The following is a 14,298-nucleotide window of genomic DNA, read 5'->3' on the forward strand; positions in this document are numbered from 1 at the left end:
ATAAACAAGTTAAGTCACATCAATAAGGAGCAGGGAACAGGAATTGCTATGTCATAGGTAACATCCTTGAATTTGAACACATAGCAACAGATTTCCCAAATCATTCAATAGCTCCATTGGCCTCCAATTCCTATACTTCTTGACCACCCTCTTGATTAAGCTTGCTTAATGTTTTTAGGTTTTAAATGTCATTGCCAATCCTGGTAGTTTGCTTCCGTGTGCACTTTCCTTGTCCATAGGGATGGAGCACATCTTCAATGGCCATGCACATTTTCTTGTGTTCCACACTAAGGCAGGAATAGTGTTATGGTTATCTTAACTCATAACTCATGGTATTTTATTGTTTATGTTTACTGAAGGTTGAATAGCAACCTCTGTAATTGCTTTTGGTTTAGTAGGCAGAATAACACGGGATAAAGCTGGGCTCCACCTACATGTATCCTGAGTTAATAGAGCTGGGTTGGGTGCCAAGAATCTGTATTATGACAAGGACCTTCATGGTTTTAATGCAGGGAACCCCATCTTGGAGCAAGACTGCACTATAGTTTTGCCATGACAGACAATGGGCAACAACATCACTAGTTACACTGTACTGTGAAGAGGTGAATGCCAGTTACCTTCCAGCAGGTAATGGAATTAGATTTCTCCTAAGTCTCTTCTTCCAGGTCATTGTCTTTATTTGTTCCATCCAAGGTGTCACTAGGCTACAGTGAGCTCACCTGTGGTTCCTACTCACCTGTCAGACTCATCCACAGGTAGCCCTTCCATCTCAAACCTGCAGGCACAGCCATAGTCTTCAAAGTCCCGGGGGCAGAGGCCAGTCACACACCTCATACTGTTCACAAACTGCAGCAGCAGAGGAAAGTTGGTGAAGACAGCCTGCAGCCAGGTGAAGTGGGAGCCTAGGCACTCTGCAGGTGGAAAAAGCAGGTCCTGGTGGGTGCTGGGAACTCAAGTGCAGTAGGAGCTCTATCCACTGGCCTTCCTGCACCCCTGACTGATCAGATTTTATGAGCATAGGCACTATCTGCTGTGCAGTCAGTCAAAAGCAGGTGGACAGCCCCCACCAGGTTGGTTACACCCACCTGATAGATGTTGGCCTGTTCCTTATTGACAAAACTGAAAACTTCTCTGGAAGGTAAGCCTGTTACTTAGGTTTCTGAATGAATTTTGCTGTTATTCTCAGCTGGAGAATACAACTCTGTATTTCCATGCCAGTGACTGGGCTCTGAGGACAGCCCCTAGATCTGGCTGGAAAAGACTTAAGACAGAGTTTGTCAAAGACGTCTAGAAAATATTTGTTTCCTAATACAGAAATAAACATGTAATAAGGCCCACTTGGGGCTGAGGAGATGGCCCAGCTTTTAAAGTGTTTGCACTCTCAGAATCCACGTAAATTATCAGGTGGGTGTGGCAGTCCCCAGTAATTCCAACCTCGGAAGGCAGAACCCATAGGTCCCTAGAGCAAACTCACTAGAGAGACTGGCCCTATGGGTGAGCTCTGGGTTTAAGTAAGTTTCCCTGAGTCAAAGAACAAGGCAGGGAGCAATTGAGGAAGAACACAGACATTGACATTGGGCCTCCACAGACATACGTACACACTTGCTCTAAACACATGTACACACCCCAACACTTACCAACACATATGCACATTGCATGCATGCATAAGAAAAGAAGATCCTCTTGAGCTATACTTTTCTCCTTCCTTGAATGTGGATATGCTGCCTAGAAGTGCAGCAGCTGCACTGTTACCATGAGACCCCACACCTAAAGCTGAAAAGCCAGTACGTCCAGGAAGGGCAGCAATGGAGCAAGACAGAACAGACCTGCAGGACTCTGCTACTTATACACAGCTGCTGCATCCATCTTGGCACCCTCAGACTGTGTGCTGTATGAGATAAATACATCTAAAACACGCCTTTATGATCTGTGGAATTATTAGTTTGCTGGCCGAATCTCCAGTGGCATGGTGATGGCACTGTAAATTATAAGCCAGTTAGAAAAGAGAGGCATGTCCACACACAGTAGTTGAGCATCTCATCTGTACCAGACACTGCACTAGATATTTCCAATCCCACAATAGTTCAGGTTGGTCATGTGTGTGATACATTACAAAGCATTTTTAATGTTATGAACATCATAGAAATCCTGCCAGGGAGGCACTAGTCTGTTGTTCCCACTTTATCACATACCTACCTATGGTCAGAGACATGCCCAAGACAGCAGCTGATGACCTACCAGCAAGCATAGAACACATAAACTGGCAAGAAAAAATACTGCTTGTTCCTACTCTAAATCTTAAGCTTTGCCTCCTCATCCTCTGCTATTTTAGGTCTGTTCCATGCTGAAGAAGGTGACTGTCACTCTAGTGCACAGGACTACAGAAATGGAACTGATGGGACACAGGCGTGGTTTGTGAGCACCAGGCCCACTTGCCTATTCTGGTTTTTTCTCACCTCATTCAAATTTCCCTTCCTTTCTCATGTTTTGTTTCCATGAGGTCTCACCAGTAATCGAAGAATGATTCAACATTGCTAGGAAACCTTTCTAAAGGTTGTGTGTATGTGTGTGCTTACATGGATGTGCATTTTTCATTCACAGACCTCTAGGGTCACCACATTTAGTCTAACCAAGTAGTAGGCTCCAGCGACTTTGCCTGGGCCAATAACAATATAGCATTATTTGATGGGCATTGTTCATATTTGATAATGGCCACCTTCATGGTATCCCAATATTTGTATACTTGATATGAAACACACATGGATTATTTGACAATCTTCAAATATTTAAGATTCACATGTACTTGCTAGTTGAGGAGGAAAAACCCAAACCACATTGGTGTAAGGGACTAAAGTCTAGGCATGAAGAATGTCTCCCTTATAGCTTTGAAGTCTTGAACAACCCACTTAACTTCCATGGGCTCAGCATTCTCACTTATACAACAGGGATACCATAGTCTTTCCAGAAATTCTGTAGTTAAGACATGGAAGTGAGGAAAATGAAGGCATATGATGACTCTCTGATGCACCTTAAACAGCACCACTTCCCTCTTAGGAGCACAGATACATGCTGGCAGTTGGCTAAGGAGACCAGAGAGATCAGAGACAGAGAACAAGACCCTACTGATTTCTTCTAGCTTCCTACACTCACTACATCCTGACACTCAATGGATTAAAGTAATTTCATGCTGCTGAATATTTGTTTAACCATGCAAAGATGTGTTGCATTTGTTTAACTATGTGAAGATGTGTTGCATTTGTTTAATTATGTAAAGATGTGTTGCTGTTTGACCTTGCTTATGTTTGACCTTATTACTGATCTAATAAAAAGCTTAACATCCAATAGGAAGGGAAGAGGTATGGGCAGGACTTCTTGTCAAGAAGAGTAAGTAGGAGGAAGAATTTAGGCTCAGGGAAGAAAGAAAAAGAGAAACCCGGGAGATGCCAGAGGCCAGCTAACCAGACACAGAGGAAGCAGGAAAGTAGGACATACAGAATGAAAGAAAGGTAAAAAGCCCTGAGGCAAAATGCGGATGAAAAGAAATAGATTAAATTAGGTTAAAAGAGCTAGTGGGATAAACCTAAACTAAGGCCGAGCATTCATAATTAATAATAAGCCTCCATGTCTTTATTGGGGGCTGATTGGCAGCCCAAAGAAAAATCTAGCTACAATTTCAGATTTCACTTACCAAAAATTTCAGCGACACCTTCCACATTTTGAAACACCCCATTGAAGAATGTAATATCTAAGTAGAAAAAAGACAACATGAATTAAAGAATTAAACATGAATTATATTGGCTTGTCCTCTATTTATCTCCCTACCTGGAGATGTCAAATCTTTTCTCTTTTTCTAAGAACAAATTCGACCTTAAGCTAGCTGTTTTGGAACATGGATTACCATGGAAACCAATACTGATGAAATTTGAACAATATTCCTAGGCAACATTGTTCAGTTATTAAAGACAAAAACAGTGACTTCTGGATGGTGTAGCATATTTAAACTGAGAAGTGCTGTGGAGGATAAATGCATGGCACCAAGTCATTGTGCCCATGGGCATACTATTTTAGGGTGTCCAGTAGGGAAATGTGCTGTTATGAAAGTTATCACAGTGGCAGGGACCCAATGTTCCCTTCCCCACAGAACAAGCATTGGACAAGAACTCTGCAATGTGTCATCCATTTCTTTCCTACCAGGAAGCCTAGAGTGCATTTTAAAATTCTTTTTATTTTTTGAGATTATAATTACATAATTGCTCTCTTCCCTCTCCTCCTTCCTTGTTCTCTTTCAAATTCAAAGCCACTTTTTTTCATTAATTGTCACATACAAACACTGTGTTTTAACACTAAGATTTAGCCCCCACATTAACCCTCAACATCAGCCCATTTACTTTCTTTCCTTGTTCCCTATTTCCACTGAAATCTGACTCAACTGAGAGACCGCTAGAGCATGAGACATCAGGGGAGAGACCGGAGAGATGCTTTTGAGTACCACCTGAGTGACTGCCTGCAGATGCTAAAGCAGTTAGGATCCTAGGCTGTGTTCAGAACACAGGGCTGTTTTCTCTGCCAATAACCTAGACAACTTTGGACTCATCTTCTGGGAAAAGGGCAAAGGATTCTTACTGATATTTTTTGACAGTCCTGGAGGTAATCCCTGGGGATTTGGAGTGTCCAGAGCATGACCCCCTGGAAGTAAGTCAGAAACAGCAAAGTTAGCACAAACATTCCACTGCGCCTCCCTGAGCCGAGGATGAGAGGCGTCAATCAGGAAGACAATGAGGATGCCCTCAGATTCAGTCCCTCACAGGTTTTATAATACAGGCACTGCACTCAATCTTCTGGTAGCCCTTGACTAAGATTTGAGGGCTGCTGCTTCCAATGTCTTCTAATTTAGGGTCTAAAAGCCTGGCTAACTAGAGGATCTCAGGAAATAAAGAGGTGTCATGGATGCCTGTGGTGTTTGCTTGTGGTTTCCTAGTGGTTGACCTTAACGGGGGCATTCTGACCGGGGATGAAGAGACCTGGTAACTGGTTAATTGTCCTTATGTGAGAGGCTATAGTATTATTTAGACTGACAGTTGTTTGTTCTTGAGATAAAGAACCAGCAGAAAGAAGTGGAGGCATGGAAAAGACCTCAGCTCCTAAGGAATTAATAATTAGGACAAGGCTATTCCCTGACTATTAGTATCCAAATTTCTGTGATACTGAGTTAGTAGACATTTTGATCAAACTAATCTGATGTAGGGCCGGCCCAGTTTTCACAAATTTTGATTTCAGTTGATTTTGAAGACAGTCACCCAAAAGCCTTGCCTTGAACCATACTAGCTAGAGTTATAACAGAAAGGAGTGGGCACCACCTTATCCATCCCCACATGGGAGAAACATGGATGAACCTGGGCTAGCAAGATGGAATGTGATTGGCCACAGACATATCTTCTGAATGCTCCTGCTCCAATTTTGCCTCAAAGATATAATGCATGTGAGCTCCATGATACTATTATGAGATTAAAAACGTGTGAGTGTGTGTGTGTGTGTGTGTGTGTGTGTGTGTGTGTGTGTGTGTGACCTGTTGACCTGTATAGGAATATGTGCAAGTGAGTACCGGTGCCCATAGAACCCAGAGGCATCAGATGCCCTGGAGCTGGAGTTACAGACAGTTGTGAGCCGACAGATGTAGGTATTGAGGACAGAGAACAGATCTTATGTCCTCTGCAAGAGCAGTGCATTCTCTTTCTCCCTATTTCAATATTTATTGTTCTTGGAAGATTCATACACTTTTAACTGCTGAGCCACTCTTTAGCCCCTGTCACAGCATCTCTGTCTTCGTTCATCAAGTTGACAGTGATGCAGTTAGGCCTGAAGTTCGTCACTGTTTGGAAACCTCGTTCATCTGCACGCTGGAAGAATCAGCCCTCAGAGAAGCATGGGAGATTCAGTCCATCCAGGAAGATGCTCTGGCTGGCTCTCTGCTTGGTTCTTGTTTGGGCCCTGCTTGGATCAGAAAAGGCTTCCCAACCTACATGATTAGTGTTGGGGCTTGGGAAGTGTTCAGTGCAGAGAGGGGATTGTCTTGTGCATGCAGGATGTATCCCATTGAATGACAGTTGTACCCAGCTAGTAGTAGTACAGTGTGTGTGTGTGTGTGTGTGTGTGTGTCTGTGTGTGTCTGTGTATGTGTGTGTGTGCGTGTGTGTGTGTAAGTACTACCAGCAAAGAAGAGAAAGGCTCTGCCATTCTCTCTCCCCCCTCTCTGTCTGTGTCTGTGCCTGTCTCTCTCTCTCTCTCTCTCTCTCTCTCTCTCTCTCTCTCTCTCTCTCTCTCTCTGGCAGTGCCAGGGATAAAACCCATGGCCTCACATAGCTGGGAAAGTACTGCACCACTGAGTTCCATCCCCAGCCCTTGCCTCTCCCACCCCCTTTATTACAAGGTTGCCTAAACTTCATTGTGCTTACAATGCTTCTGTGTCAGCCTTCTGCATAGCTAGGATTGCAGGAGTGAGCCACCATGGCCAGCCGCCCTTCTTCTCCTGGTAGCCCTTGACTAAGATTTGAGGGCTGCTGCTTCCAATGTCTTCCAATTCAGAGTCTAAAAGCCTGGCTGAGAGTGTGACTAGTGATTGTTCTGAGTCAGCTGTCCTGTAGCTTTGAGCACATTTTAGCCTCCCTAGCCTGTTTTTCACCTTTAAGGAAAGAATAGGAGCTAGAGAATTTCCATGGACTTTTCCAGACCAGAGGTCATTGCCCTTGATTTTCTGCCCATTCCTTTGATGACATCTGCTGATGGTGAGAGGAAGCCAGGGAGTGAGCCTGGCTTAGGGCTATCAGATAAGCAGCACCTAGTCCATAGAGGCCCTCTGAAGATGACCTTTCAGGTAAGAAAGAGACAAAGGGAGTAAGTTCAGCTATAAAACTATGTGCTGCATTAGCGGGAATCACAGCAGGCTGGTAGAAACAAGACTTTGCTCCTCGGGGCCTCTATCCTCCTCCAATTGCAGAATCTCTGTCCATTCTCCCCACATGCTTTGGATTGTTGCACCATGCGTGATCTCTGCTGGGAAGCCCTGACTTGACTAACTCAGTCTGACTGAGCCTGCTCATCACATGAGGCACAGTTCAAAGAGCACTGTGCAGAAGACTTTCCTCATTCTGCACCCCGTTCTCTGCATTCTTTGCCTAATTTCTGTTCTTTTGGCCTCCTAGCTTTCACCTTGAGCAGCTCTAGTCTTTTCCTGTCAACTCTCAAGACTTCTTTCTGCATGTATCCTTACAATGTTATTTCCTCCTCATGACTGCTGTCCCATGGCCTAGGGCTCACTGAATACATTTAGATACAACTCATGTTTTCATGTGGATGAGAGGATACTGGGAAGGATGGCTTGGGCTGGGAAGATATAGGAGGCCCAGAAACCAGTCTGCCTGGTCAGCAAACAGGCAGAACCTCACTACTGCCCAATGCTGCAGAGAAGGAAGTAAGAGGAGTGGGCTAGAGGCTGGGCATCAGTAGAACAGTGGGGATGATGGAGAAGAAGGGAGACCCGTGTCACAGTGAGAGGTATGACTCTGCCTTAGGCTCTGAGAAATGAGCCCCACAACTTGAATCTTTTAAAATTTTGCTGCCAATCTGAATTCTTTGCATAAGAAAACATTCCAGTTTTAGACTACTGGTTCAAATGTAAAAGAATTGTGTTTTGCAAGCTCCAGGGAGTGAAAGAAAGGTACTTTGCCTTGAGTGAGTACAGGGCAGATCACTGGGGCTCTGCACAGGGAGCTGCAGGCACCAGCTGAGCATCTGTCTTCTAGGCTGTGTGACTGGTTTCCATGGAGAGCAGATTTCTTCCTGTCTGGGGCTGATGGCCTTTTGTGGGTGGGCAATGCCCTGCAGTACACAGACTTGTGGGTTAGGAGAGATGTTCAGGGCTTCCTTTCCATTTAAGTCCTTGTCTTGGACCCTGAGCAAATTCCTCAGTACAAAAGCATTTGGCACAATTTTGAAACCTGCTGCTTACTCCTGCAGACTGTGGCATGCTGATGCCAGTTGATGACATCTTTCCTGTGTTTTCTGCGTAAGCAGAGTTGCCTTCTTCCCTGGGGAGCAGGAAATAGCTTATTGCCCAGACAGGTTACCCACACTGCTTTGAGGATCTTGACACCCACACAATTGTGCTAGCAACATAAAAAGCCCTCCTAGATTTTATATCATTTGTCCTAGACACTGATTTAGATCATGAAGGAAGTGCAGCCAGAGGTGGGGCACCATGGGGGTTCAGAGGAAGGACAAAGGGAGATAATTAGAGGCAGAACAAAATTGATGCCGATTCAGGAGAACTGGTCAAGATTGGTCCTGTCAGGAGCAGAGATGGTGCTGTAGTTTATATTGTCTTGTCTAATTTCCTCAGGGCTGCAGGCTACATGTTGTCATTATCATTTTATAGACAATACATATGAGACTCCTCGGCAACGAGGCAACACTGTCTGACCCAGCACACAAAGCTTTGCTTGATCTGGCCCCTGTCCCATCATCCTCTGCTGTTAATCTTTATTCCCCTGCAGTGCTGTGGCACCAAATGTCATGTATTACTTACCTTAGCTCTGGATTGGAGCTCCCTGCTCTGGGTTTGGTTGCCTTTGTCTTGTTTTATACTTAAACTTGCAGTTCACAAAGCCTGACTTGATCCCTAACCAGGACTGGGTAGCAGCTTACACAGACACCCTTCCTCATATGTAGCCCTCCATGCTGCAATATTCTATTTATGCAACTCTTTCTTCAGTATACTAGGGACTTACTGAAATTGAGTACTATCATGTGTCACATACAGACATTCAAATTTTGCTGCCAATTTAATTCTTTATATAAAAAAAACATTCTAATCTAAGACTACTGGTTCAAATTTAAAATTATATTTTGCAATCTCTAGAATATAAGCTTAGGGAATGAAAAAGATATACATGTGTGTGTGTCTTTTTAACAATTTCTCTACTCCCCCAAATATATATATATATAGAGAGAAGAGGGATTCTATGAGCAAGTGCATGAGGATCAAGATGGGGCAACCTGCAGAGATGACCAAACCAAACTAGTGGGAACTCATGAAAGTTGGATCAGTCGCTATAGAGCCTGCATGGGATTGGGCTAGGTCCTCTTCATGGCATTGTGTAGTTTGATTTGCTTGGGGGTACACACTAGAGGTAGAATCAGAATCCATCCCTGGTGCATGAGGGGGCTTTCTGGAGCCCACTACCTATGATGGGGCACCTCCTGCAGCCTTGAGGCAGGGGGAAGGGCTTGGACTTGCCCCTACTGGATGTGCTTTCCCTCTGGGAGGCTTTGCCTTCTTGTGGGGGGGAGTGGGTCTGGGGGAGCGGGATGCTGGGGGAGTGGGAGGAAGGGAGAGGGGGATCTTTGATTGATGTATAAAATGAATGAAAAAGGACTCCAATTGTCGAGAAAGAGGAGGGATTGTAAAAGTGTGAATTGTTGAGACTGGAAAAAGCACAGGGACAAATAGCCAAACTAATGGAAACACATGAATTATGAACCAAAAGCTGTGGAGCCCCCAGCTGGATCAGGCCCTCTGGATAAGTGAGACAATTGAATAGCTTGAACTGTTTGGGAGGCATCCAGGCAGTGGGACCTGGAACTGTCCTTAGTGCATGAGCTGGCTGTTTGGAACCTTGGCCTTACACAGGGACACTTTGCTCACCCTGGAAGGAGGGGACTGGACCTGCCTGTACTGAATCTACCAGGTTGAGCTGAATCCCCAGGGGAGTCTTGGCCCTGGAAGATGGAAATGGAGGGGAGGGATGGGGGGAAGGCAGGGGCAGGGGCCGAAGCGGGGAGGACAGGGGAACCCATGGCTGGTATGTAAAGTTAAAACACAAATATAATAAAAAAAATTAGTCAAATGATTCCTCATAATAGAGGGTACCCATTTTCACTTTATTATTGAAATGTAGCAGTCAAAGAATAAAGAAGGTAAAGGAAAGCAAGAAGGACAGAAGAAAATATTTATTGGTTACAGTTTTATAGGAAAAATATGTAAATGGTGAACATAAAAGAAATGTCTTTGAGCAAAAGGAAATTTACTCTCTACTCTCTCTAGAGAAGAAAGTGTTAATTACCAAATAGAATAAGCTTTTCAAAATACGAGGGAAACGCTTCTCGGCCTTTTGGCTAAGATCAAGTGCAAAATACGAGGGAAACACGCAAAAGACGGGAAAGGATGGAAGGGTAAAGTGGGGTTTTTTGGTGGTGGTGGTTTGTTTTTGTTTTTGCCTTTTATTGTTTGTTTAGTCAATCAATATTCTTATTTGTATTTTTACATTTTTACTATTTCTTTTTAAGTTTTCCTTGGGGAGGTGCTACAGAGGTGAAGGGCAGACCTGGAGGGACTGGAAAATGAGTGGGATTAGGGTACACGATGTGAACTTCCCAAAGAATCAGAGGGAAGGCCCGTTCTCAACTTCCGTGCTCCGGGCCAGGTGGGAACCTCACGTGTCCTGCCTGCTAGCTCGGGTCTTGGCCAATATAACTGACACACATGATCACCAAATGGTGCCATTGTCCCTGCTGCTTGAAGAGATGCCCGAGGAGCCTCTAAGAGGCAGTGTATAAGTTGAGAGTGTCTCTGAACACGAGAAGACAAGGGGCCCAGATTAGTGAATGATGGGAACTACCATGCAGGAAGGAAAACAGTGAGTTTGCATGTTTGAATGAACAAAAAGTTTGGGTGTTTTCCATTTAGATGGTGGATAAGGTTGGAAATACTTGCCCTTGGTGGTACATGTGACCACTGAGGCTAAAAGAATGTTGTCTGTGTCAGGAAGGTCAATGTGCCTCAAAGAATTACCAAGTTGGAGGGGGGTATGCAGTAGCTCACAACGCAAGGAGAAAAAAACCCAAAACCCTATACTCCCAGATGGAGGGGCTTGCCAACAAGACACTTTGCTTTTGGCCCACCTGTCTTTCTCCATTCTGCACCCTATCCTAAACTTTTAAGTCCTGGACAGGGTTTTCTTTTTAATTAATTTTTTACATAAAATATTTTTTATCATGTTTTCCCTCTTTCAGTTCCTCCCCACACACCTCATGCTCTCTCTGAGCTCTCTCTCTCTGTCTCTCTATCAAAAAAGAACACAATACAAAAAACAAAGGTCAAAAGAAATATGCAAAAAGATCAGTAAGACAAAAAATATGAAAACAAAACAAAACAAAAAGCACACACAAAACCATGGAGACTGCTTTGCATTAGCTAGCTACTCCTGGGCATAGGCCCTGCTCTGAAGTGATTGATATGCTCAGTGCCACTAAATTGGAGAAGACTGATTTTCCCTTGCCCAGCAAAAATCAATTTCAAATGGCTTCTTGGTTAATGGTGGGACTTGGTGTTCACTTCCCCTCCTCTGTGCTGGGATTTTAAGAACAAGGTTTTTAATTGTTAGCATTAATTCTGTAACTTAATACTGGTGTTCAAGTCCCATCATTCATTAGGCAGAGATGAAAAGGAACTAGTATGCGAGTCAGCTGGATGCTGGCAAAACTGTCCTGCCTTTGTGTGAAGTTATCAAATGCTAAATGGAAAGACTGTATGAACAACATTACTCACCAACACAGGGGACCATCAGCATACTGACCATGAGCAGCTTGATCATTGTCGGAGATCAGAGGACACGGTGTGGGTCCAGACCAGAGCAGTTCCCTGGGAGAGAGGCCAGAATAACATGGCAAGGATGCTTTTAAAATACCATTTAAGAACCACCAGAAGCTTCTTGCCCGCTTTGTGCCAAAGGCCCAAATTCTGAAAGTGTTTCTGTCCCTGCTTCAACACTAACTAGCACTTTGACGTGAAGAGATAATGTTCCCTTATGGAAATGCAGCTTATCCAACTGTAAAATGGAAAGTTAGTTGTGCCCTCCCCAAAGGCAGGATTTGAACTCTACCAACACCACCCCAGAGATGAATAAATCAGGTGACCACTTGGTGGTGCTGCCTGACAACAAATGGTCCTTCCCCTGTAGTTCCACCTTTCTTCCCCTTCTTTGGTTTGTGAGCACTTGGATTATCTGGTTGCAGTCCTAGGATGCTAATGGATATCCTCAGGGCTTGCTTTAGGGACAAAAGAACAAGGTGGGAACAAAAGTCCTGGAACCCACCACACTTTCATTATAGCTTCCTGTGCTCAGCTTACCAAATATCTGACTTGTATAGGCACTCCAATGCCCCATAACTAAATAGTTAATAGGAGAAAGGAGATCAGAGACATTTTAAAATACCTTTCTCCCTAGTTATAATTCCCTATGTAGTGGAAAATGATTGGTTGAATTATGCATATTCTGTTTTAGATCATGATTTTAGGACACTGTATGGACAACAATACAGCATGATTCAGGCTGTCCCAGTAGCACACACAGGACTGCTGGATAGGACTGTAGATGCTGTGTATTGCACAAGGGTGCTTGGCCAAGTGGTCATATAGAAGCCCCCAAACAACTAGGCTAGACTCTCAAGTGTGACAAGGAGAAGGGGTACTTTCTTCTGATGTGTTCTAGAGGCAAAGGCGGTGCTCCACACTTTAGGGGTTGCTATCCCGGGGTCACCCTGCCTGTGAACATCTTAGTATGAAGTGTCCTTAGTGAGAAGACCTTGTGGGCTGTAAGATCACTCTTCTATGAACCTGTCTCTAGCATGGCCTCTAGTGGCTGCAAAATCAATGTGTTTTGAATGAAATAAAACCCTGATCAGACTAAGCATCCTCTAGTAATCGGCTACTGTCTGATTTTCCTTCAGCATAATGCTCTACTTGTAACCATCTTCTAGAACAGAGGAGCTCTCAACACCAGACAAGCTCTCCCAGCGCTTTGCAGAGTCAGCTCTGACTGCCTCCTTTCCAGGCTGAAGCCAGACTGAAATGAATGATGAGACAAGTCTCCCAAAGGATTGTGCTAAGATACAGGACTGACCCTTGCATGCAGCAAATGTCTTTGATGGGGGCCTGGAGGGCCGCTTTTAAGTCAAACTCACAAGATGGAGGCCACCGGACCTTGAGCAATCCAGTCACCATCTAGTACTTTTAGCTTCTAATGGTTACTGTTACCATTACCCAGAAGAGAAGACCATAACATAGGAACTTGGAAGGGCCAAGGCATCATCTGGTGTAATTGTAAGCTTTCTTTTTGGAGCTGAGGATCGAACCCAGGGCCTTGCGCTTGCTAGGCAAGTGCTCTACTGCTGAGCTAAATCCCCAACCCCTTGTAAGCTTTAAGATGTAGGCTTTGAAGCTTTCAGGCTGATGAATTATAGCACAAAGGTCCCACTTTTCCATGTACTTGACTCCCAGCCAGCACAGTGATAGAACCCGCCTGGTAGCTCTTGCAGGGCTCAAGTGAGTTAACCCTCTACCTCCAGACTATAATAACTGAAGTACAGAAGCAGCCTCATGGCACCAAGCTTTGCAGTTGCAGCAGTCAGCTGAATTGCAGCTGAAGGCTCATGTTATTTCCTGTTCCCTGTTTGTGTAGAAGCCCCTCTTTTGGAAATAAAGTGTGTGTGTGTGTGTGTGTGTGTGTGTGTGTCCAGTTAGAGCAGCCACCTTTAACGCAGGTCTCAGGAGTGCACTCCCCCAGCTGTCCATCAGCTCAGTAAGCACAGGCCAAGGGCCACTTGACTTCTACCTCCTAGGATAGCAGATCTTAACCTGTGGGCTGCAACCCCTTCGGGATCCAAAGACTGTTTCACAGTCGTCACTGAAGACTATCAGAACACACAGATATGTACATTACCAGTCCTAATAGTAGCAAAATTACTGTTATGAAGTAGCAACGAAAAAAGATAATTTTGTGGAGCTGGGCGGTGGTGACGCATGCCTTTAATCCCAGCACTTGGGAGACAGAGGCAGGCAGATCTCTGTGAGTTCGAGGCCAGCCTGGGCTACAGAGTGAGCTCCAGGAAAGGCGCAAAGCTACACAGAGAAACCCTGTTTCGAAAAACCATAAAATAAAATAAAAAATTTTGTACCTGGGGGTCACCATAACATGAGGAATGGTATTAAAGGGTGACAGCTTTAGGAAGGTTGAGAACCACTGGGTTCTAGTACCTAGGATGTGTTAATGGAAATACAAAGGAGAAAAGCCACAATAGACATGGCCCCACCACTAGTCTATTTTAAGAAATAAGTTTCCAGAGAGGAGAGTTAGGGGTTGTTGCTTTGTACAGAGTTGCAGCTGGAGAAGAGGAAAATATTCTGGAAGTGGACAGTGGAGATGATGATACAAAACCAAAAATTTTCTCCACACAACTGTCCAC

At 44.4% G+C, this 14,298-nt stretch overlaps 1 protein-coding gene across 1 annotated transcript in view; it reads right to left on the reverse strand.

Annotated features, from left to right (window-relative positions):
• Positions 1 to 14,298, reverse strand: part of Oc90 (otoconin 90) — a 45,489-nt gene that overhangs the window by 22,277 nt on the left and 8,914 nt on the right. The window contains exons 2-5 of the mRNA XM_036208988.1: positions 11,603 to 11,695; positions 4,624 to 4,686; positions 3,689 to 3,745; positions 737 to 911 (exon numbers count right to left, since the gene is read on the reverse strand). Coding sequence (XP_036064881.1) covers positions 737 to 911; positions 3,689 to 3,745; positions 4,624 to 4,686; positions 11,603 to 11,648 — 341 coding nt within the window. The 5' untranslated portion in view covers positions 11,649 to 11,695. The remainder of the gene's footprint in view (positions 1 to 736; positions 912 to 3,688; positions 3,746 to 4,623; positions 4,687 to 11,602; positions 11,696 to 14,298) is intronic.

Source organism: Onychomys torridus, chromosome 16 (assembly GCF_903995425.1).
Source record: "Onychomys torridus chromosome 16, mOncTor1.1, whole genome shotgun sequence".
NCBI lineage: Eukaryota > Metazoa > Chordata > Mammalia > Rodentia > Cricetidae > Onychomys > Onychomys torridus.